At 30.2% G+C, this 25309-nt stretch overlaps 2 protein-coding genes across 7 annotated transcripts in view; both read right to left on the bottom strand.

The window, feature by feature from the left end:
• The window catches only part of LOC107439366 (uncharacterized), a 59456-nt gene extending 53808 nt beyond the window's left edge, over window positions 1–5648 (bottom strand). For all 5 annotated transcript variants that reach the window (XM_043049561.3, XM_043049558.3, XM_043049554.3 and 2 more), the window contains exons 1-2: window positions 5276–5648; window positions 2759–2910 (exon numbers count right to left, since the gene is read on the bottom strand). In XM_043049561.3, coding sequence (XP_042905495.2) covers window positions 2759–2892 — 134 coding nt within the window. In that variant the 5' untranslated portion in view covers window positions 2893–2910; window positions 5276–5648. The remainder of the gene's footprint in view (window positions 1–2758; window positions 2911–5275) is intronic.
• An 8845-nt stretch (window positions 5649–14493) lies between these two features.
• Window positions 14494–25309, bottom strand: part of LOC107456509 (N-acetylglucosamine transporter UNC93A) — a 151790-nt gene continuing 140974 nt past the window's right edge. For both annotated transcript variants that reach the window (XM_071181444.2, XM_043049602.3), the window contains exons 4-5: window positions 22843–23110; window positions 14494–14915 (exon numbers count right to left, since the gene is read on the bottom strand). In XM_071181444.2, the coding sequence (XP_071037545.1) occupies window positions 14686–14915; window positions 22843–23110 (498 nt within the window). In that variant the 3' untranslated portion in view covers window positions 14494–14685. The remainder of the gene's footprint in view (window positions 14916–22842; window positions 23111–25309) is intronic.

Raw genomic sequence — 25309 nt, forward strand, 5'->3', positions numbered from 1 at the left:
TACTCTCCAGAACTAGACGTATTCAAAAAACGCGGGCCCAAGTTTAGTCAACCTGCATTAAACTTCATGAAAACTGCTCGAGTTTTCGATCCAGAACAAATAGTCAACCTCAATATTGAAGACGACGATGTATTCAAGAATATTCCAGGAATGAGTGGTCAAGATATAAAACTCGAGTATGCTGCTTACAAAGAATATGTAAAAGAATGTTCAAACCAGGACATAATTAGATTCTGGAATTTAGAGGTAGTCTCAGAGAGATTTCCAGAACTTACAAAAAAGGCAAGACAAGTGCTCTCAGTGCTTCCTAATTCTGTAGATTGTGAAAGAGCAGTATCCTGCTACGGCCAAATTTTTACAAAACAAAGACAGAGTTTGAAAGAAAACGCAGCTTCTGGACTAACTTCTCTCCATTTTAATAAACTTTAATAATTGTTCTGATGTAGAAAATGGATGTACAATACATAAGAAGGTAATTTAGTTGAAATATTTACTGTATTCATTGAAATTTTTTTATTTATTAAAACAGGAAAGAAAGTTGAACTTTTTTAAGAGATTTTTTTTTCAGTTTCAATTGTTTTCTGGGTCATTCGCAACCGATATGCATAATTTTTAAAAGACACCGCATCCTTGCCGCATAATTTTTAAAAATCGCCGCATCCTAGCCGCATAATTTTTAAAAAATTTCCGCATAATTTATAGGGCCCTATTTATAACCCCTTTAAAAGAACATATCATTTATAACCACTATGATAACAATTTCATAGTTAAAAGTCTCTCTTTAAATCAGGGTTGGCAAGTTTTTGACACATCACGGTTTTCACCGTCATGTCAAAAACCCATAGTTTTGGTAGAACTGTATTTTTATTTGAGTTTAACTGTTTATAATTTAAAATTAATTCATTTTTGGGCAATAAAATTAAAAAAAAAGTTTTTAAAAGATACTTAAGAACAGATTCTTGCATTTTCCAAGCATCATTTTGTTTGGCATATTACATTACTGAAGAATGTCAAGATTGATTACTTTCATTCATAAAATCTTGCTTTGAGAAACACATGTACAACACATAAAAAGAAAGCCTCATAAAATAAACTTTTCTTATCAATTTTGCTTTAATTCAAGTGCTTATGTCTTGCCCAGTGTTTTCACTACAGCGCGAGAATCTCGCATATTTTTTTATATACTCGCATTAAAAAATGATTACCGCGAGAAATTCGTGAATTTCTCCCATTTTGAAAAAAATTTCTCATTTGCGCCATTTAGAATAAAATCCGTTTCACTTTTCTTCCGGGATCTTTTATTAATTTCAACACCTGCCCCATTATCTAGCTTCCCTATTTACCAGTATTGCCCAGAACCTTCAAGAACAACAGAACACCATCCTTCCGAACCACGGAACCTCTTTCAGAACACATTTCTCTGCAACCACGTGTTTACCGTAGGTAAGGTTTCTTCATGTAAGACATTCAAATTTTTTGCTCGTTAATGTAAGATGGACAAATACCCTGTAAAGCCAATATCTTCTACTCCGAAACGGACAAATGAAAATGAAACAAATGTGGGTAGAAACGATCAAAACGAAACAAATACGCATTTGAGCATTCTAATGAGAATAGCTGATGAAAAAGTAGATGTAGAACATTTTCCATATGATGATGCATCAAAAATATTCAATGCTTTAAAAATTAGAAGATGTTAAAAATGCATTATAATTAAAGGAAAGATTTTTTTTTTCAAGTCTCTTTGTGTTTTTTTTTTTTTTTTTTAACTTTTGAAATCTCACTTAACTTTTTGAAATCTCACCCTGTTTTTGAGAAAGGGCGAGAAATTCTCACCCATTTTTTTTCTGAGATGAAAATCCAGTTCTGCATCCATTGAAAGAATCTTCTCAAATTTTGGACTCACTAAACTCAGAAATCGACTGGGCAATGAAAAATGCACAAAATTAAGTCACTTGCCATTGTATGCTTCAGCACAGAGACCCCGACTACTAATTTTGTTTGTAATTAAGTTTTGCTTAATGTGCTTTTTCAACTGAATAAAAGTTTTTAACTTGACAAAATAGCAGTAATTCTTGACTTAGAGTTTAGTTTTGTTTAGCTTATTTCTAATATTTAAGAAATGCCAAATTTTAAATTCTGCTTTTTAGTTCTTGAATTTATTAATAGTTCCAAGCTTTTTTGTTTGTTTGTTTATTTCCAACAATTGAAAATTTTGAATCCTTTGCAAATCAAGCTATAAAAATAAAAGTAAATATCACTATTTTCAATAAGTATATTACAATATTTCTGTAAGAATGTGTGTCCTTCTATAAGAATACATAGTTGCAAAATCAATAGCAATCATTAACAACATTCATTTATAACGGCAATTATGTGAAAATAATATATTATCCGCTATATACCATAAATTAAAGAAAACAGTAGGTTTTTGATGGTTTTTACCTGTAAAAACACTGTTTTTACCACTGTCATGTCAAAAACCAGTTTTTGACGGCAAAAACCCACCCTGCTTTAAATGAGTGGAAAGTAATGAAATCAAATAATTTCAAACCATGCAGCAGCTAACTGACACAAATTGACAATTATAATAGTGTCACTAAGTTAATAATAATAGTAAAATAATATGTAGCTTTAATTTGTGTTCAAACACAAATATTTAACAATTACAACAGATAAATGCATATAAATAACAAAAATAGTGATCTAACAGAAAAGATTCCAACAGTGTAATTAAAGCACAATTTATAATACTTACAGAAAGAGATACTCAAAAATGTCAGTATTTTCAGCCTTAAAAAACTTTTCCTTATATTTGCTATAAAATGTTCTTAACCAAGGAAATAATTTCTTTTTTCGTCTCATTAGTTTGATTCTTGAGTGCTTGACCATTATTAATATGAAACACCTCTGAAACACCAAGTTAAAAATTATATAAAAACTAATAATGAAATTAGAGACTAAAATAACACAATACAGCAAACAAGGCGATGCATAAATTTTAAACTTCCTTGCAACTACTAATTCTTGAGAAACCCATCATTTAACCCACTGGCGGTTAAGGAAATGGGCAAAATTGGGAGAATGTTTCTCCCCTACACACAGTTCCCCTATCTATTAACATGGGAAAACCGGTTTTGCTATGCAGAGAAGACTGCAGGTTAAAATGCGACTTTTTACGTGCAGAACCGTCAGTGGGTTAAAGATTAAAAAATTAATAATTCTATCCAGGGATGTAGTGAAAAGGGTATGTAGGAAATGTTTTGCCCCAACTGGTTTTTTGGTAACCCTGTTTATTTTTTTATGGAAATTTGCCCTTTTTGTTTCATTAATTGTAAAATCTGTCTTAAAAAGTTTTAAGTGTAACATCATATCTTGATATTGCAGCAGGCATATTTGATTTGAAATACTAAAGCAGGGGTCTGTTTAGAAGAAATTTGGGTCCGTTAACGGACCTTTCACAAAATATCTTTTCGTAAAAGCGGACCCTTCACAAAATATTTTAACTTAAAAACGGACCCTTCAGATAATTACTTTTCTTTTAGTCGGACCCTTAACAAATTTGCTTATCTTCATTATTATTTTGTTAATCGAATAAACCCTTTCATAGGCAGAAAACAAGAAAGATGGATGTAAACGAATTAAGTTTTGTCTTTGGCAGACGATTCTTCCATTATTCGTCCAAAATTAATATTCTGCGTTCAGCAGTATAGGCTAAATACCAAATATTTGTATGTTGCATCTGTAATTAAGAAGCAGCAATTGTTGCTTATTTTTTAAAATTTAATTTTTTTAATTATAATTTTACAGTGTTGAGCATAATCTTGTATGTCTTTACAATTTAAAAACTCTGTGAAAAAGTTTTTTTTTTTGCAATAACAGACCCTAGTTGCACAAATTCATAAAAGTGGACCCTGGTTGAAAGAATATAAGTAATTTTTTCACAATTTCACGAAAAACAGACCTTTCACAAAATGTCTGGACAGACTCCTGTAACGCCCCACAACAAAAATACATCTCTTTAATAATTTTTTCATCCACTAAACAGAGTTTTAAGCTTTATAAAAATAAAAGAACTTTAACTATATGCAGTAAGAAAAAAAGATGAATTTCCTGTGACACTTCAAGTTAAAGTGAAACCTCTCTGGAACGACAACTCTCTGTTCCACAGTAAAATGGTTGTTGATGGAGTTTAGTCGATCTTTGAGTTTACCTCCATTGACAACAAAATTGTTATTGAAGGTACATGATTTTTCACTAACAATTTTCATTTTAGTTGGAGTCATTTTCCTGGTGCAGAAATGCCACTTCTGTTGGCACCAAGAAAAGACGGTTCGAAAAATAAAATTTAGCTTCTATAAAAATTATACTAACTGATATAATTATGCGTAAAAACAAATGTACTAATTATGAATGATAAAGCTATTCTAAATAGAAAAACAATTATGTTTTTTGTTTAAGTTTGCATTTAATTTTATATAATAAAAATTAATTAGCTCTAAAAGATGAGAAAAGGTTTGTTTGTTTTCTCTAAACTTCAGTCGTAAATACAGGTGGTCTTTCCTGGAGGTTTCACTGTATAATTGTTTTTTTAAAATTCCGAAAATGTTAGAATTCTTCTTATGATATAAAATTGCCACTACAACACCGATTCTACCAAATAGTGTTTAGATATTTTTGAAATATATCAATTAAAATATGTAACTTTGAACTATCTTTCTAATTTGAACCTAACTTTATAACTTAAAAAAAACCTGAATTAGAAAGACCGACATAAGCAATGTAGATTCAAGCTGAGAAATTCTACTTCATAACAAAATATACAAATAATAGTTCATAAAACCCTGATTTTTTTAAAGGAAAAAAAAACCCATCCCAAGTGGTTTTATTAATGAAAAAGCCAGGGGTACAAATACATACTCTTCGAGTTGGTCCTTTTATGTGATTTTTTATTTTAAGAAAGCTGCCCAGAAGTTGCCAAGACTTAAAGATTAGTCTGCGCAGATCATAATACGGAAATCTTCCCTAAATGTCCATTTACTTAAAATAATAGTTTAGTTTTTCTTATTTTGATGGTCTTTGTTTCTAAATTTCGATGTAAATCATTTTCTCATTTATTCTTGCTCACTTTTATCCTTAAGTATGTAGTTTATAAACGATTTAGTTTCGAAGTTATTCTGATTTTTATTGTCAATCAATACAATGCCCGTAAAAAAATTTATTAAAATAAAACATGAATATAAAACAAGATCTAAATATTTCAGAATACACTAACCTTTATAAATTAATTATGGTAGATCACGATGCAGAAATCTCCCCGTAGATTTCTCAGTAAAACTAATACGAAATAGGTATTATCATGAAAATTTCATTTAAGGAAATGCATTAAATGGACAAGTATATACATAAGCATAAACATAAAAACATGCTAACACGCGAAAACAGCTTTTAAAAAAAGTGTTCTGAAAATGTTAAACCTAATGAAACGCTCAATCTTTTGAACTTTTAAGTTTCATTTGTTATCTCATACACAACCATGTATTTTCCTTTTTTTACGAACTGCAAAAATTTAAACTGTTTGAAGTGAGTAATTTGATTCGTATTTTATCTATCAATTATCAATGTTTGTAAATATGTGATGCAATTGTGTTGCCAAATACATTTTAAAAAGTAGAAATATAGAAAAGCTAGCAGTAGATAACAATGTCATAGTTGATAGTGACGTAGTAAAGATGAGGTAAAGTAAGCGTAATACATACTTTTTCGGTGGCAACGAAAACAAGTTGCATTAATTTGTCGATTCATCTTATTAACGGAGTAAAATTAAGGAATGCCCAAACTATTATTTGTTGCTGTAAATTCCTTTAATTATTCCGAAAGAAACATTTTCGCATATTTTTTACATTTTTAATAAAAATAACTGCATTCAGTGTTTTGGTACCTCCAGAAATCCCTTTTTTTAAATAAGTTTTTCCATAAAAAATACAATATCATACAGTTGAGTTTGAAATTGAAATGAAATATAATTCCCAATATTTACTTAAAAAAATGTACAACTTCGGGTTGCCTAGATATAAAGTTGACCAGTTGAATGAAAATAATAACCTCATTGGAAATCATAAGAAATCGCAACGAGAGTTGCAACACAGGCCCCATCGTTTAGATAGCAGGTCTAGGCTTTTGCTGCAGAAAGATTGCTTTCGATTTTGTCGTTTTTCTCACACAGTTTCCTTCACTTTGTTGTCCAAATGGGAACGTTTTTACTGTAATGCCTTATTAAGTGTTCTAAAGTGTGACAAATCTGGACTTTATGCCGGATATTCCTAATTTTTCCAACGGAAATTTTGTAGGATTATCTGGGTTTCACGGGAGACTTGTGGGTGAGCATTGTCGAGGAGAAGGATCACTTGTTTTGTGAGAAGGCCTGACCTTTCACTTTTAATTGGTTTCCATAGTTTTGATAAAGTAATGCAGTATTATGTTGAATTGATAATTATCTCTTTAGCAGAAAATCAATCGTTGTTCCGACAGGGACGCATTCATATGTATACAGACTTTACTTCCGATCAACTTCCCCTACCATGAGCAACTTTCACTGAACGCCATATGCAGTGCACACTTACTACTGCCTTTTATATCCCTGTTTGGTGGCGCTGCTATAGCTGTAATCATTCTGACGGAATCGCACGCGTCTACTTTTCAATTTGCAATCTTTATCGATAGGAAAGAATACTGTTTAAAATTATTCTTAGAAATCGAAGAAAATCGTATTTAAAAGTAGTCAATCCTTGAATTTGGAATTACGTCAAACTTAAGTTTTTACTCAAACTAATGAAATAGAAACTTTGCTGTGGCATTTTTTAATTTTATAATATAAAACGTCAAAATGGAGACTTGTCATGGTATCGCAATATGACTTGAATGTTTTACACAATTATATATCCTCAGTTGCATTCCATGTCGTGTTCTCAATTATTGCCGATAATAGCGAAATTTCTCAAAATCTCTCATGGGCTTGAAAAATCTTAAAGTTTTCACATGCCTTGCCCGCATAAGCATCGACGGAGTAAATCCAGAGCATTTTTTACTAAGAAAGTACAACCGACAGGTGCACACTCTTTTAAATGATACTTTAAAACGATGTTATGAACTTTTATACTAATTATTTTCTTATGAGCAGTGATTAGGGCTAATTTATATTATAAAATAAGTATGGTTAGGGGATAAAAAAAATAAGGTTAGCTTATATACTTAAATTTTTATCGATCTATATAAAATTCAATATTTAGAATTTATCAAACATAATCGATATTGAATTTCATTTTTTTCTTTTCTTTCTGTGCCGCGTATTTCACCCATCCTTTCATAGCAAAATATTTACATGCCCGACCGTGTTTGTAATTCTAAAAAATACATGTCTCGGGTGTGTCGGCCAGGGGCGTACGCAAGGGAGGGGTTTAGGGGTTCAAACACCCCCTTGAGCTCAGACAAAATGACAAAAATAAAAATTTTAGTAGAAATTATGCAGGCTATTATTTTTTAAGACTGAGCATTTTTATTTGCCTTATGCCTACTTTTTTCTCTCTCACGGTATTTCTCAGAATACTGAAAAAATAATTTTCTATAATAGGGTTGTACTTTTGAAATCAAATTCACGTGATACTGTTACGGGCGAGCCCCGATCGCTGGTTCCTTTCTGTCCTGCCAGTCGCAATAGTTTTCGAGACTGGCTGGAATTCGCGAGGTCTTTACGCGATGATTCTGGAATTCTAGACGTTTTGTCGTCTTTGAGACAATTCGAGAATTTTGGACATGCGGTGAAAAATTATATAAAAGGGGAAACGGAGTACAGTGGACTAGTGGAGTTAGTTAGTCAGACTAAGAGGTATCTCTGCCGCTTGTCTTTCGGAGCTCGTCTCTAAGTCTGTTTTGCTTTGTCTTAACAAAAAGCCAAATTCAATAGCCCAACCCGTCGTCGCCACTATTTTGACTAGTTAAGAAATCGGTAACAATACCATTGGAGATACTGTGATCGTTGAAGTTATTCATTCCAGCTCGAAACTTTGAGATTGTAGCATAGTAATTCAACGGGTAATAATAGAATGAATGGATTGGCGCTCTTAAACATTCATAGAAAATTTACCCCAGCTGTAGAAGACATTTTAAACGAACTTGCAAAAAAACCCCGTCCTTTAGATATTACTGTATAAATCAATAAATTTTTAGCGTGTTTGTATACTGGTTTAATTCATTATTTGTTGGTAACTTATTTTTTCTTATTTTTTGGTCAAATTCATTGATATAGAATATTCACATTTATACGGTTATTATTTAGGTAGCTGTTACATTATGAGTAGTTTTTCTGGCTTGATTAAATCCTACTTTTTAATAAAAATAAAATATTTTATCTCTTATTACAAAAAAAAAAATGTTCTTAAACTTAAAAAATCAAATCAAAATTTAACTAAACAATGTTGTCTAAATAAAAAGTCAAAATTGTCTAGCTGTCTAATATAGGGAAATAATAGTGCTTTGTTACATACTCGAATTTCTTTTAGTAGTTTCAGAAAATTATGAGCCCTCTCCTTGAAAAAATTCTGCGTACGCCACTGGTGTCGGCACTATATTTTTTGAGCCCTGACGTGTATAATTATATATATAGCATGAAATGTCACATCGTCATATAAATCGTTAAATGTCATATCGTCAAACTTAAAATTAACTGATTTAATATCATAATTTTTAACCACTTACTAAAATATAAAGCATTTGAAACGAAATATCTTCTTATCTTTTATTTACATGTTAATTTTGAATGTAAAGTTTTTTGACATATTTGAATAGAATGTATTTCAAAATAATTTATTAGACTGTCAAATAGTTATAAGAGAATCAGATTGTACAAAACTTTAAAATACAAAGAATGGTAGGAAAATAGCATACTTCATATTTAAGCTTTTTATTTCTTTAGTTTTTATTGGCGTTTTAAATTTAATAACTATTTATTGTATATATTACGGTGGATGCGATTCTTCTAAACGCGTCTAATAAAAGCTGAAAACGGATTCGTAACTTTTAATTTAGGGAATTAGTTTATTTCGCTGGTTTTCGAAAAAATATTTTTTAATATAATTTTCAAAACCTTACTTATTATCTAATACCCTGTTTCTAGCTTCCACTAGCAGGTTTAAGCCAGCTTAAGGCAAAGAAAGCTGAACTTTAAGCCTTTTGAGCTTAAATCTGTTTCCATTTACATATACTTGAGCTAATTTAACTAAAGCTTTTTGGTTGCGAGGATATATTAAAATTGGGTGAGAAATTACAAGCTTTGTTGTTTGCTTGAGCACAAAAACATCACCTTTGCTCAATTTTTATTTAGCGACCGACTCTTTGCATTAAATGGAAAAGAATGACACCATAAATTTTAAAGTCTTGTTACATTCCCTCATAAACTTTTATATTTCTTTTCAGGCTTAGTAAACCATTTTTAAGATCCTTTGTAGAGTCCTAAAAATATCCAGCTAACATAAGCCTTAATAGAAAAACAGTACAACGAGTTCATGAAAAAAAATTGTTTTATTTTAAGCTCTAGACTAACCCGCTACGAGAATTGCAATTAACTTTTGCTTTGTTGATGTATGGTAGATATTTTAAATAAATGTTGTTTTATAAAAACTGTCTCTTCAGATTTATTCGTTTTCTCTTCATAGCCATCTTCTCTGCGGCAGCCACCTTGACAAAATAACGAGCTTAAAAACTTAAAAATGTACTTTACGTACTGGTAAAAATATACTTGAGGGTGCCCCTTGGCGAAATTGGCGACTTACGTTTGGAGCCACTCCTGTTTGAGCGGAACACCGTGGTAACAGGAATGGCTGCCAAAACATAATGATATTTCAATAAAACATTAGAAAATTTCAACAAAACATTAGCCAAAACTTTATAGAATTGCAATGAGCCTAATATGAGCAAAATTAATATACCCAATAAAATGCATTTTGAATCGAAATAAAAATTAATGGAGTAAGCACAGGAAGAAAAGGAAAAATAAACAACAACTCATATCCTCATTAAGCTTGAATATCCTCAGATTTAGGTACACAATTCTCTAATAGCAGTTAGATACCGTCTAAATTTATCATGAATAGAATCTGTGTACCTCCACACCAGATAAATTCGGCGAAATACGAATCGAAAATGATGTTTGTGGTACCGGACTGACGGTGCGACATCGTCAGATTTTGAGAAAGTTCTTTTTTTCTTTGTTTAAATTTTAATTTGAGATCACTAATGTAGAAACTGTTTTTACCGAGTTTTTGGTAATGATTCTAAAATTATAAATTAAGAGCGGTGATTAACGAACACCCTGCTTACTCAATTGACTATATAAATCAGCTTTTGTATATTTAATGGCCTTTTCTGGCAACCAGCAGGTCTGCTTTTTTAAATAAGTAGAATTTTAAGTTTTCCGAGGTTTAAAATTGTACAGACAAAAATGAAGACAACATGCAAGAAAAATAAACTCACACTGTTCAAGTGAAAGTGGATTTCATTTATGTCTCTTAAATTTTAGTATGGTATCATTGAGAATTTTTTATTCAAATGTTTAATACAACATATGCTAACATTTAAAAAAAAGCTAAAAAAATGTGGTGATTATCTCAATGGCACCGTTTATGAATAAAAAAATCAACGTAGTAACTTTGAGAAACTGACAAACTTATTTGCTGATGAGCTGATGAACTTGTGAACTTATTTTCTATTATTAATTATGCAGGTCAATGAATATAATTTGTAACGCATTTTTGCTCTAACAAAACAAACTTTCAACTTTTATAAACTTGTCTAAGTCAAAAGAATATGCAGTGTTAAAGTTGATTCTATTTAGTCATACAGAGAAGAAAGTGAAATAGATATTTTAGACTTAGAGTTTTGTATCACTAAGAATAAAAGTTCTTTAAAGTAAAATTCAACTGAAACTTCATCCTTATCGAATCTATTTTTAAAACTTTCAATTACTTACATGTAATCTTCGGCTGTTGCCTGGTAACTTAAAACAAGTTCTCTTGTACGATAATTGTCAACTGTACACTGTATAAAATATTAAAACTTATCGCTAGGATCTAAATTTAAATATTTATGTTTTTTCTTAAACATTGGTCAAAATGATAATCAGCTTTTTATACTTTCGTCATATTCGACAAGCTCAATTTTAGAAAGTTTGACTTTTTGATTAGATTGTTCTACGTTTAAAGATGAATTTTCTCTTGCTTTCATTTTCAATTTTTTTTTCGGTAATGTTATCTGACTACAGCATAACATCTAATAATTCGCTATCTAACTTCTGAAGTTCTTCTTTCTTTATTTTTGAATGTTTTGAATTTAACTTTAGCGCCAACCAATTTTTCAGTTTCTTCTGATTTTGTGTCAGCTAAAGTCTGGTTATATAATCATGTAAAAGACCTATCAATAATTTTCCGTTGCTTTTGCAATACGTTATTAATACTGTATATAAAATTAGAAATTCTACTTAATATCACATCCTTGTTTGCCACAAATTTTGCAAGACTTTATATTAATTAAAATTTAATTCTGACTCCATTTTATAAAAAGAAAAAAAAAACCCGTTTTATTTACACATAGTTGTTCTATAATATCACCATAGCAACCAACGATACAAGTTCTAGCTTACCAGTTATTTTACAGTTATTTTATTAGTTAGCTTACCGTTTATTTGGTAATTAAAATGAACTTAAGCTTGCAATGACTTTTATTTAACTTTTAAGCCTAGATAAAATAATTTTGCTTTTAAAGAAATTCTATTTTTAATATTGAGACTTAGGAGTAGAGATTTAACTGATCTAAGTCTTAAATGTGTGTACTCAAATATATAATTTACGTACAGTGCACAAAATAAGAAATGAACTACCCTGAATAACTTTTGATCTAGTGAACGGATCTTCACGTTCCTGAGAAACTGAATTTCAAAAAATTCAGTTATGTGAAATTCGATTTCTCAGGAGCTATTCGACCGATTTCGCTCAAATTTTGTATTTTGCTATGTAAAATTATATTATTTGAAATGATGCAAAAAATTTATACCTTACAATTTAAATTTTTTCGACCATTATTAAAAAAAATAATAGAAAATAATAAATATTTACTAAAAGTTACTTTTGGCACTGCATTATTTTTGGATAAATGAATTTTATAATTGTGTGCAAAAATTTTTCAATTTGCCTTAAAAGTTTTCGAGATATTGCGAAATACGCAAAAAAGTAAAATTAGCATTAAGGGTTCAAATTTCGGACCACTTACTTGATCAAACTATTGGGACTATATTTCCCTACCTTCTATATTTTGGGGGTCAGAATTCCGAATCTATCGGAAAGAAAAGATATGTTTATTCAGATAAAGTGCGCTTTTGTGCCTAATTTCGAAACTTAAAATATCATCTGATATATATAAATATATCAATTTACTAATTAGCATATTTAAGGTCATTAAGATTGAGTCCTCGAACGCAAAGATCCAATCAGTAGATCAAAAGGTATTCTGGGTGGTCCATTTTTTTGGCACACTACACGTTTGGGGCATCTATCCGCTATTGGTACCCAACCTCTAATTTTTTAAAGGTTGTAAGGACCACGCGTTGGCAACTGCTTTACTGAATCGACACCAACACATTCATTCCTAGAAGTCATTTTAGTTTAATTCTTTATTTAAATTAGGTAAGAGCACAAAATATAAAAAACAGACAAGCTCCAGTGCCTTATTATCTTTTTTGATTTTCAATTTATTCTTTTTTGCTATATCTTCTAATTAGCCAAAAATATTAATTAATTACAGCATTAAACTTCAAAATGCGACTTTTGCGATGACTTTATGAATCAGAGTGTATTTAAATGACATACGACTAATAGCAAGCTTTATTTGTGATTTATTTAATGGCAAAATATAATTTTAGTTTGTTGGATGTCCAGATATTTGCCAGTGCACACACCGCACACCCTCGTTCCTTTCGCAGGCTGATAAAAGTGGTTACTCCGCCACACACTGAACGCAGCCAGTGATGCTTGACTTCGGTGATGAAAAAGTAAACTCTAAGATAAGCTAAGAAAAGATAAACTCCAAGATAAAATATTTTCTTTTCTTTATTCAAATAAATTTTTACAACTTAAAAATATAATCGAATTCGTCGCAATATTTGCGATATTACATTTTATATATACACATCTTTATTTTTGAATATGATGATTTACACATTCAAGTTGATTCATATGGCTCCCGAATGGTAGAATTTTTGTTTGAAAATATTTTTATTTCGGCAACAAAAAAATTCTGTTCGAAATGTTTAAATTCTACCTGTTTTTGATCACAACTCATATGAGTTAGAATTAATACATAACATTGTTATTTTTGCTCCATATTTTAGCCGTAATTTTTAAAGTCTTTGTCATAACCAACAATTTTGAATGTCTGAATAACTTTTGAATTAATGACCCATTTTCTACAAAATACAGTCCCTCATTTTTCTCAGCTAATATGTTTATTAATTATTGGAAACAATATGAATAATAAAGTACAAATATTTTCAATGTGTTTAAAACTAAATTTTCCAGTGGAAATGGCAGTCTAAAATAGGAAATAAATCTGTTGAATATTTCTTGATATTTTACCACTTTTTAAAAAGGCTTTTAATTAAAAGTTGTATCTAAAATTAAAATTTTTAAAGAAATATTTCGCCAATTCATTTCAAATTTGAAAATTGTGCAGTTTTCATTATGTAAAAAAAATTCATTCATTATTAAAGGCAATAAGTATTTGTTATGAATTGTTTTTGCAATGAAATAACATATAACGGAAAACAGATGAATATCATCTTGAAAATACCACTGGTGGACCCAAAATTTCTACCTCTCACCGAAACAAAACTATTTATATCATATTTTCTGAAATTGTGCTCCCCCTCCCCTCTATTTTAAGGATCAGAATTCTAAATATACAGAAATAATATGAATCTTTAATCTGAAAAATTATGTGTTCAATTTCATCACTTAGTTAAATAACTGCTCAAACGAATTTGCATATTTAAAAAAATGTTCAAGATTTCCACTTAGTTAGGAAAAATCTGATAAAAAATTATAAAGTTTTTTTAAATTAATTATTTCAATGTTACATAAGTTTTTTTTAAAACTCTTGTTCACATAATTACATTGATTTGACAAATGCACAAAACAGCTATATTTGGCAAATTTTTTTTGAAAAATACTTTAATTATTTTTAAAGCATGTCTGTCTTATTTTGCATTTAATTTTGGTGGCATAGATAAGATTTTCCGAAATGTATAATAATTCTTCGAAATTTTGCTCATCGCTAACTATTTTTAGGATCAGGCTTCGAAATCTGTTTAAAAAATATGAATCTTTAGAACGAAAGATATGTGCTTAATTTCGTAACTTAATTAAATATCTGCACAAACGAATCAGCTTATTCTTTTTTTGTTGAAAAAAAAGGTGTTTAAGATCACAACTTAGTTCATGAAAATCCTGTAAAAGTTATACAGATGTTCTTTCTTTAAATTTTTTTACATTACATAATATTTTTTTTGTTCACATAATCTCCTTGATTTGACAAAACAGCAATATTTTATCCTTTTTTTTTTGAAAATATTTTGGATTCTCTTTAAAGCATGTCCGTCCTATTTTGCACATGATTTCGATGGTGTAGACGGAATTCGAGAATGGTATAAGGAATTATGGAAACAGCCAAAGAAACAGCTAATATTAAGATTTTTATGTGTGAACAGAAATAGTTGCTGAAAGAGTATGCTATGCTCATGCCCAACCATTGAAGTTGATAGTAAACGCTTAGTGGAGTTTGCCAGTCATCAGGATATGCTGTTGTCAAAAATGCTGAAATAGAAAAGAATCTAGAATTAGAACTGTAGTTGGTGCAATGAATAAATTTTTTCAAAAAAATCATACAACATTGCCATAAGAATAATCATTCAAGATTGTTTATGTCAAACTTATTCTTAATGCTATACCAAAATACTGCGACAAAATTGTTACATTTCTTGAATTTATGATTTTTTTATAAAAAACTATACTTGAAAGGAACATGAAGCACTTCAGTCAAATAATATAGGTCTCTCTCTATATTTTTTGGTTCAGTTTAAGTAAGTTTTTAAAAAGATGGAATAAGTAAGTTTCAATTAAAGATGGAATAACTGATATGATTAGAGCCCACGAAAGAGTAACGGAGGCCTTGAGTATAGTACTTATTTAGGGGTCCTAAAGTTGGGACTGATAAATTTTTTTATTGCTTTTATTTTTCATGAAAAGTCTACACCAGTTTACTAAGTATTATTTGTATAAAGCCCTATTATGCACTATACGCACGATACGTCTCAATAGTGCATCAGTCAGATTCGAAATTCGTTTGATTAGCTCCCAACGATTGCGAATCTAATTGGTGTTTGTGTTGATACACGTGATGCATGAAGTACGGACTTCAGAGTTTACACACCGGCATGAATTAATTACATTTTTAATTGAATAGAAAAGAACTGTAGTTACTTTATAATCACAAACAAAACATAAATTGACATAAATGCAGCATTCAATTTTAATGGTATTTTTTAGATCAAAATTAGACTACGGTCATAAAGTCAATAGATTACAAGATTGTCATGTTTGCTACAAATTTACAATAGAGGTTGTAAATTTACTTTGCAGGAAAGAGTTTTGAAACTCTATTTATTGTTTAGAATTCTGAATGCCAAGATATAGCCTTAAATGTTACATCTGTAATTTACCTAGCCGAAGTCCGAGATTTGACCCGGAATGATTATGTTTAGTGTTTAAATAAGCAAGAGAAAGTAGGCTCGCAATTCCTCATTCAGTTGTTAAATTTGGGTTTATAACTGAAAAGGCGCATTTTTTTGCCGTGTCTATTTTCGTAAACAGACATTTCGAACTGTCTTCATTTTCGTAAACAAGCATTTTGAACTTTGTCCATCTTTGTCAACACGCATTTTGAACTTGGTCCATTTTCGCAAACACGAATTTCTAGCATTGTTCAGATTTAAAAACTCACCGTTGACCTTTTCCTTTGCCTACTTATAGGAAACAGCTTTATCTAATGATTGACTTTATGATAGGTTTGCATTGATTTAAAGATCAAAATATTTACTAGAAACGAGCTCGTTCTGAAATAATCAAGTAACTTTTCCCTTTTTTCTTCCAGATAAATTTAAGCAGCCTATAAGATGTAAATAGCACATGTGAATGAGCTCAAGAAATAGTGTGGAAATTTGGTGTAATAAGCCGCTTTTATATGTAGACATCTGCATCCTCAAGTTAAGAGGACACCATATCAAGGTAGAAACTTTTTGTCATAAATTCTTTTTCACCTCCATGAATTTAAAGTATTGAAATTTAAAGTATAGAAAATGTGAGTCCAGTCAAAGCTAGATGATGCTTCAAATACTGAAAAGGAACTTTAAAAATATCTAAATGAAAATAAATTATTAGAAGATAATTTACGATTACATAATGGAGAAGTTCTCTTCCAATAATTTGGTTGCATTTTGATATTTAAATTTTTTTCCCTCCAGCAATTGAAACTCATGGCTTAAGTTCAGTCTGAATTAAATTTTCACTTCTTTAAGTTTTGAATTAGTTATGGAGTTGAAAGAGAATTCATGAGGAATCGTTTCTGCGGTAGTATGGCGTCCTCTTAAAGTCAAGTCATTCATTACTTTCAATCCACCACAGAAAGACCTAACTGGGATCCGCACGAAGTCACAAACATATTGGAAAATCTGGCCCTCTTTTCACACTTACAAATTCTTTAGTATGCTAATCAGAGTCACAAAATTAGTGCCAGTCCTGTACCAATCCTGAAGACAAGCGAATTTCTGAATCAAATATTTGTTTTCAAGGAGGATTTTTTCAGGACGCATTTGCGTTACATGGGGAGGAAAACTGCGAAAACCTCCCATGGTTAGCCTGACGGTAAGAGGACTCTAACCCACGAATCGTCTTATACTGAGGATATTTTACGTCAGCACTGTAGTCGGTGCGAGCCTGCTGCGAAATTCGTATCGAGCAGCCATCGTTGGGAATTGAACCAAGTTCCCCTCATTGGAAGGCGAACGCTCTGTCCCTGATACACCACGGCTTTTGGCATTAATTTATCCTAAGAAAAGAAACTTTTATACTAGAGAAAGTTTAGCGAAAGTGAAATCTCGGAAATCAAAATATTTATTTAAAATAAACGCCGATTATCTTAACGTAGCTGACAGAGGAAAAAAGAATAGCTGGGGGAATGTTAATGTTAGAGGTTTTCTTAAAGCATCTGCTTTGACACTGTCAGAGGAGAATTAGGGCGTCTTAATTAGGAGTAAAGATCGGAGACAATTGATTTATCTTAATCAATTGCGTTACTAGAGCAAATCTGCCAAAGCTGATGTAGCGTTTTCAGAAAATTACCTTATTTGATTGTGGTGTAGTTATACTGTGAGATAAACTATTTTGTATTTACTGGCTTTAGCATTGCTTAAGAAGTTTTGGTCAATTTGTATTTTATAAATTAATACTAGGAGGAAACGATTGTGAATAAGAAAATGTTTTGAATTACTAGTAAATTTATTTTTGAAATCTCTATACTAGTTGAAAGTTAAAACAATAGATATATTAGATCTCTGAAAAAATTAATATTAAATGCATGTATAGATAAATTTTCAATTTTATTTTCAAACTAGCTGAATAATAGTTTCAGGTACAGGGTGAATTAAAGAATAAATAAATTAGTACTAATCAATACTACGAAATTATGCTTAAAACACAAAGGTATATACCGACGCAATCAATAAAGCTTAAATAATTGCGTTTTTTTTCATTTATTACTACATTATTAGACTAAGCAAAACACGATTTTCGTAGTTCGTTCCATCAGAATAAAAATTAAATATATTTAGTATCATTTGGCAAGATAGTCTTGCTCGCGGTCATGATGATCAAAATATACCATAATCAAGTAATTTTCTCCGGTACTTATCCCTTTCGAGGCGTTAAAACTGCTCAGTACTGGTGCAGTTTTAATAATTGCCAATTATATGGATGTAATACATTGTACCTATATTGTACATACACTTTAACATTTGAGTTTAGGGCGAGAAACATTTATCAGTGGTAGCCAACAAAAGCCGAAACTTTGAAAAAAAAAAATATATATATTGTTGGACATTGATGAGGAATTTAGAACGCGACAATTTCTCTACTTAACCTTTAATATACAGTTTAAATTATTTTGTAGTAATGGTCGAAAAAAGTTCTTATTAATCTAATTAATTAAAATACACTGAAGAGCCAAAAAAACTGGTATACCTGCCTAATATCGTGTAGGGCCCCCGCGAGCACGCAGAAGTACCGCAACACGACGTGGCATGGATTCGATCAATATGTGAAGTAGTGCTAGAGATAATTGACACCATGAATCCTGCAGGGCTGTCCATAAACCAGTGGGAGTAAGAGGGGGTGGAGATATCTTCTGAACATCATGTTGCAAGTCATCCCAAATATCCCAGCGATGTCGTAGATTTGATATTTTACCGGATTTCCGATACTCACGGTATACTCGTGAAATGGTCGTACATGAAAATTCAAATTTCATTGCTATCTCGGAGATGCTATGCCCCATCTCCCGTGCGCCGACTATAACACCACGTTCAAACTCACTTAAATCTGTATAACCTGGCATTGTAGCAGCAGTAACCGATCTAAGAACTGTGTTAAACACTCGTTGTCTTATATACGCGTTGCCGATCGCAGCGCTGAACTTTGATTGGCTTATTATTTGCATACTTATGCCTGTACCAGTTTTTTAAAATATGCCTGTACCAGTTTTAATAAAAATGGAAAAAATATTTTCTGAAACTAGGGAAAGTTCTTAGCAGAATTCCATGTTAAAACCGCACCAATTACCATGATACCAGTAGTATGTATTTTTAAAATTATTTAAGCGACAATATTAGTATAGCAAGTTTTTACGGTTCCCTTAAACGAATAAGCAATTTTTCCCGTTAACTTTGCATTTTAGTTCATATATTATTTTTTTAAATTTAAATTAATACATATTACCAACATTAATTAGGCAGCATTAGCATGAATAATAATATGATGATTTTTTACGGTTTTCTACGATTAGCAAGTCCCCAATTATTGTTGATTTTAAATTATGTAGCTTTATAGAAACACGTTTTAAAAGAAATATTATAAACTAAAGAAGCACACGATTTTAGATAACTTAAGAATTTCTAATTTGGTGAACCCAAGCAAACATCACCAATGATATCTTTAAAATATTTAAAAAAATATATAATCGTCTGTTTTTTAATTTAAAACAATGGCTAACGGTTAACCAATGAGAAAATTCTATTCTTCAAGCGACTCTCCCAAACGATTTCATAGAAAATTTCGAACGGATTTTAGGATAGAGGGCTAAAATTGGCCCTTGCAGCTGGTGTCTATCTTTTAGAGTGATAGAAAAAACTATTTTGGAGTTATAAGAGAGACATGCACACAAATAGATAAACTCTTCATTTTACGTTTATATTTAAAATTTTCAAAAGTGAAGGAAATTCCGATTTGATAGGAGATTGTAAATCAGCTTTTATTATGCTACGAAATGTTCCAAATCAACGATGTTGTAAAATATAGAAACAAAGCTATTTTCTGAACGGAAATTAGAAATTTTTGGAAATAAAGCTACGAATGCGGGACTTCATGTAAGATTGAATTGACGCTGTTTTAAGTAAGATCCCGTTAAAAGCTGTAATTTAAGTTGTCTTTGATATCACTTCAAATATCAGGTTGAATGGGCCGGGATAGCCTGGTCGGTAGGGCGCTGGGCCCCTATCCAAGAGGTCGTGGGTTCGATCCTCGCCGGCCGAAGACTCCCCGTGTAGTAAATGGTGACTGATGCACGTTAAATCTGTCGAGTCTCAAAGTCCTCCATTTTCCCACAACAAATCAAAACCTCTGGAGGTACTGATCCAGGAGTTTCTTTGTCTTCTGGATTGGTTCAAAATTACAAGGCTACGGAGTTGAACGTAAGTAGTCGTAAACCCACGAAATTGGATCGGCTGTTCAACGACGGTTATAAAATAAAATAAAATATCAGGTTGAATATTAGGTGGGAATCCATAAAAGGTGGAAATGAATCTACTATGTGGGACTCCGTTAAGAGATGGAATGAAGTTATCTTTTACACATCTTAAGTTAAACCAATGCTTGTTTCTAGTTGAAAGACTTTGTAGTCTAAATGTTAGAAGATGATTGACGTTTGTGTAGTAAGCTCTCTTAGCAAACTGCTGACTTCACTTTGCAATGCATCTATAAGACTGATTGCAGTAAGCCTTGGAAAGAAGGTTGACAGTTTCCGAAGAGGCAGATTTTCCAATAGACCTACGGCAGCGTTTCTCAAACTTGTTTAACCGCGGTTCGGTACGAAGTCTTAAAATTTTTTGCGACCTCATGCAAAAAACCCCATTTATTTACCAAACAAAATTAATTTTTTTTAATAAAAATCAAGTTATTTGTTTATTTATTTCATACACAAAAATTTCAAAATAATTATATTATAAGTATAAATTATAATTATATAATAAGTATAAAATAAGTATAAAATAATTATAATTATTTAAGTATATGATATAAAAATATAAGTATTTAAGAAATTGACAATTATACTAATTTGAAACTTCAGTAAATGAAGTAAACTTCGTTTCCATATGTTTTGTTCTTAGTGTGAAGGATTTCAATAAATATATGAAATGTTTCAAAAGATTTATAATTTCCTTTTGAAAGTCATTGTTTCCACTAAGTCATTTTTTAATTATTGAAGCTACTTTTTCCGATACTTTGAAAATATTTGAACCAAAGCCTTGCTAATTTGAATTCAATCCATTGAAGGCAGCAAATATATCGTACAAATAAAAGCCCTGGATAGATTTAGTGTCCCCCATCTTCGTGACAGCAACTCTCTTGTAACCGCACCACTCATTGTAGGAATACGGAGTTTCAATTCTTAAATGTCACTTTTTATTGATAAATATTTTCGTTTTCTTGAAGATAACTTAAATATTTACTATTTATTCGATTTTCTCTTGCTGAAATTATATTTTATTTTAATTCTATTCAGTGAAAATAGTACCTAATCTATAAGTTAAAACTTCTCCTTTTGCTTTTCATAATCTGCTATGACTTCTTTTTCTAAACTCTTTGAAATTTTTTGAAATCGGTTTTTTATGAGGTTGAAAAGGTTGAATGATTTGAGATTTAAATCATTATGGACATTATTATCAGTTTCCAAAGAAAAAGTTCTTTTGCCAATAGTTCAAATCTTTTTCTTCTTAATCAATACTAATTGTTGCTTGGTCTTTTATGATAAGTGATTTCTGAAACTTCAAGTACAATTAATTAAATTTAAAATGAAATCTTAATTAAAACTTTAGATGCAAATAATAGCAACAAAATCGAAAAATATTTTAAAATTGCTGTTTAATTTTTAAAATACTAAATTAAATAAAAATGTGTTTATCAATTAACTAATAAATTCACTTAAAGAGCATCAACATTTTCTGAAAAATTTGTAACAATTTTTAAAGAGGGAAGCATTAATATTTCTTCAGCACAATGAGAATTCTAAGTCTCAGATAATAATTTGAAAATTTTAAAAGCTGTCAAAGTGGGTTTTTCATTTAACTGGTGAGGAAAGAGTGCATTGTTCTGAGCAGCAATCAATTCCTTTTCCTTAACAGCAACAAAGTTAATCGGCTTATCAGAGTACTCAGAATGAAGTGTGTCTGAATTCCCTTTCAACTTTGATGATTTCATACTTTTATTTGAAAGTTACTGATTGCAAATAACACATAAAGGAAAATTATTTTAACTGGCAATGAATCCGAAGCGTAAATATTCGTTGCAATATTTGCGAGTCCAATTAGCTTTACGCTTGTTGTTTTGGAGCTGTATATCTGCTTTAGGGGATTCAAACAAAGTATCTTCATGATCATGATGTTTAGCTTTGCTCGTATTTGGTTGATCATCATTTAAATTTTTGATTTTGTTCATTAACCTGTTATCCATTTTATAAAAATTCTTGCAACACTTTTTAAGAAAAAAAAATGTAAAATAAAAATCTGGATATTTAACTGAGACTATATCAACTCGATTCTGATAAAAAATACTCAATATTTTATTTCTTATTTTTTCAATCAAAATCACAGAAAATTTTTTGCCTTTCTAAATTTTTTATAATTATTTTATAATCAATTAATGCAAGTTTGCATTAAACATATTGTAATTTTCTGAGCAATTCATAAAACTAATATTTTTTTATAGCAGGAATACAGTAGTTACATAAAGCCATCTTTGGACTGTTTATTTTTTTAGTTACAATATACAGATCATAAAAATATAAATTTTCCAGGTAAGTTTTACGCTGTTTCTAAATTTATCAACTTTTGATTTAGTGGTTTTCATTTTATAAAATTTTCAAAAATGGGATAAATATTAAAATTATTCTGCACATTAATATTTCATACTTATTGTTGTTGGTTATCCTCTTAATCTGGCATACGTCAGATAAGCTACAGGACGTCACTGACTGCATGAAAATTGGCAACAAAAAGAGGATCTGATTGATACATATTGTTTTGTGATGAAGGGGTATTTGTTCATTAAATTGTATTTCGTTGAATGTGCCTTACAAAAAATTCAAGTTGTTTGATCATTGATAAGAAAGATTGAAAAAGCTCATTAGAAAGCTTACTCATTAACAGCGTTTCCCATACAGCATTGCATAATCCCCATCCACCGGCAATGACGTAAAATACAGCGGCATCGTCTTTAACGGGAGTCCATAGCCAAAGAACCATAAGGAGTCCAGATTGACATACAAGTCCAGCTGCCATTATAATGGGTCTTTGGAAATGCTGCGAGAACAAATGTACTCCAATGGAACCTAGTGTATGACATCCTCCTAGGCAGATCATTGTGAATCCAATGGACTCTAGTCCTAATGCACAGCTGATGTAATCCTGACAAAATAAGAAAAACATATCTTAATGATAGTTCAGGCAACAAAGATGCTGATTTATCATAGCAGTAATAAGTTAAATAATAAAAATTTTATAAGAAATTCCCACTACCCTGTTTTTAATAGATTGGTATACATTATAAGTATCTGTTTGGTGTCAACAGACTGTTTGGCAACATAGTTTGGAGCAAAGTGCCTTTCATTTTAATATATTTCTTTTTTATTATAGAAAATCTCTGCAAAGGAGTGTGCCATAGAAACCACGAAGACTCGTTACTAGTCCTATTCAAAATACTTTATGAATCAGTGAAAAAGAACAGAATTGTTAATTAAAAAGCTGTATTTTTTTGTCAAAATTATCTCTTGAGCGAATTTTGTATCATATTTTTCTTAGAAATTACGTTAAAATTAGTTTTCAAATTTTGAAGAAGCTTACAAATTATTTGATTTGTTACCAAAAAAATGTATTATTTCTGAATTTAAACTATCCTTTGACAATTAAATTAGCATAACTTCGGATCAAAATACGTTAAAAAACACTGGCACCTTGAGTGCAGCATTCGTACAATCTATTTTGCTGTAAAACCCTTTTGCAGCATATTTTTTAATGTGAATACTTATTTAATTACAGAGATTCAGTAATTTAATAGTCAATATTGCAGCAAAAATCACGGTATATCAGATTTTCTGTTCCTTAAAATTTTACTGTAACAAATGGATTTAACTGTAAAAAGTATTGACACCTGGAGTGCCGGTACTTTTTATTATAACTTGATTCGGAATTCTTTACAGTGCGAAGATTGAGTTTTAGTACTTAATAATGCCATAACTATAGGTCAAAAGTAATTCTGAATGTTACGTTCTTTAGTTTTGTGGAATGTACTTTTCATTTATTTTTATATAGCAATTTTAATTTCAACGATTTTTATTTTGCGTGGAATAAACATCGTGCTTGCAACGGTCACATTGTTTAACAAAATTAAAAGTCGATATACAATTGGATTGAAATCTGATGAGCTATTAAAATATTTTTAGTCTTTTCATATAATAGGATAATATAAAGTATGATAATTCATTCGCAATTTTTCCTATGTAAAAATATTTATTAAACCAACATTCGTCATAAAACGCATTATCATACAAATAATAAATTATATTAAGATATTAAAACTGTATAGACAAATACCAAAACCCGAATATTAATGTATCAATATCATATTTTTATTATTAAATTTAATCATAAAACAGCCTCTTTACAATTTTTAAAGTAGAAACGCTAAAGAAACATAACTCTTAAAGTTGACAGTATTAAATAAAAGCACAATAAGGTAAGGTTTCTTTCTTTTTTTTCTTAAATCGAAAAATTTTTATTGTAGTTTTCCAGTCAGCAATTCATATTCATTTATTCTTTTATGTTACTATTGAAAAGAGTTTTTGTAATTCCTAACAATAACTGAAAGTATGAAAAGAAATCCTTTCTTTGACATTGTTGCAACGTATACAAGCAAAAACAGTAGACCTTTACAATAAACCTTTCTCCTGGAACTACTAGTTTTAAAAAACTTTTTTGAATCGAATTGTGGGATTAAGACTAAAATGTAAACAAACGACAAGCTTTTCACAGAATTTAACGAAAACTGGGGGTTTAGGAAAAAGTAATTGTCAAAGCACAAAGATTGAGGAAGAATTACGTCAAACTCACGCTATATTGATCTTCTTTGTTGAGTTTTTTATATTGAGGATTGAAGTTAATGTAATTTATTTTTAATTTTTAAGTTGTTAAATATTATAGTTGTTATATGTGGTTAAAAATTTCTTACAGCTTAAGTTGGATTATATGCAATGAAAATTTTTTCTCCTCTATTTGTAGATGCTTAAATGTTTTTTGCTAATAATTTTTTTTGTCTGATTCCTCAAAGTTAATTAAAAAAAGTTTCCAAAAATTTGCTAATTCAAATTTATGGATTTAACACTCAGTAATTTATACTACAGTATACTATATACTATATACAGTATACTATATACAGTATACTATACAGTACACAAATACTACAGTAATTTATTCCAGAACAAGGGAAAAAAGTTCTATGACTGAAAAATTTATTTAAATATTTTTTGATATAACAAATAAAAGTAATTCTCTTAAAAAATGCAGTTATTTTTTTTTATAAAATTGTAATTGATTTTTAAATCAATGTAA

The sequence above is a fragment of the Parasteatoda tepidariorum genome, chromosome 8, assembly GCF_982258835.1.
Source record: "Parasteatoda tepidariorum strain Cologne lab strain chromosome 8, Ptep-v5.0, whole genome shotgun sequence".
In the NCBI taxonomy this organism is placed as follows: domain Eukaryota; kingdom Metazoa; phylum Arthropoda; class Arachnida; order Araneae; family Theridiidae; genus Parasteatoda; species Parasteatoda tepidariorum.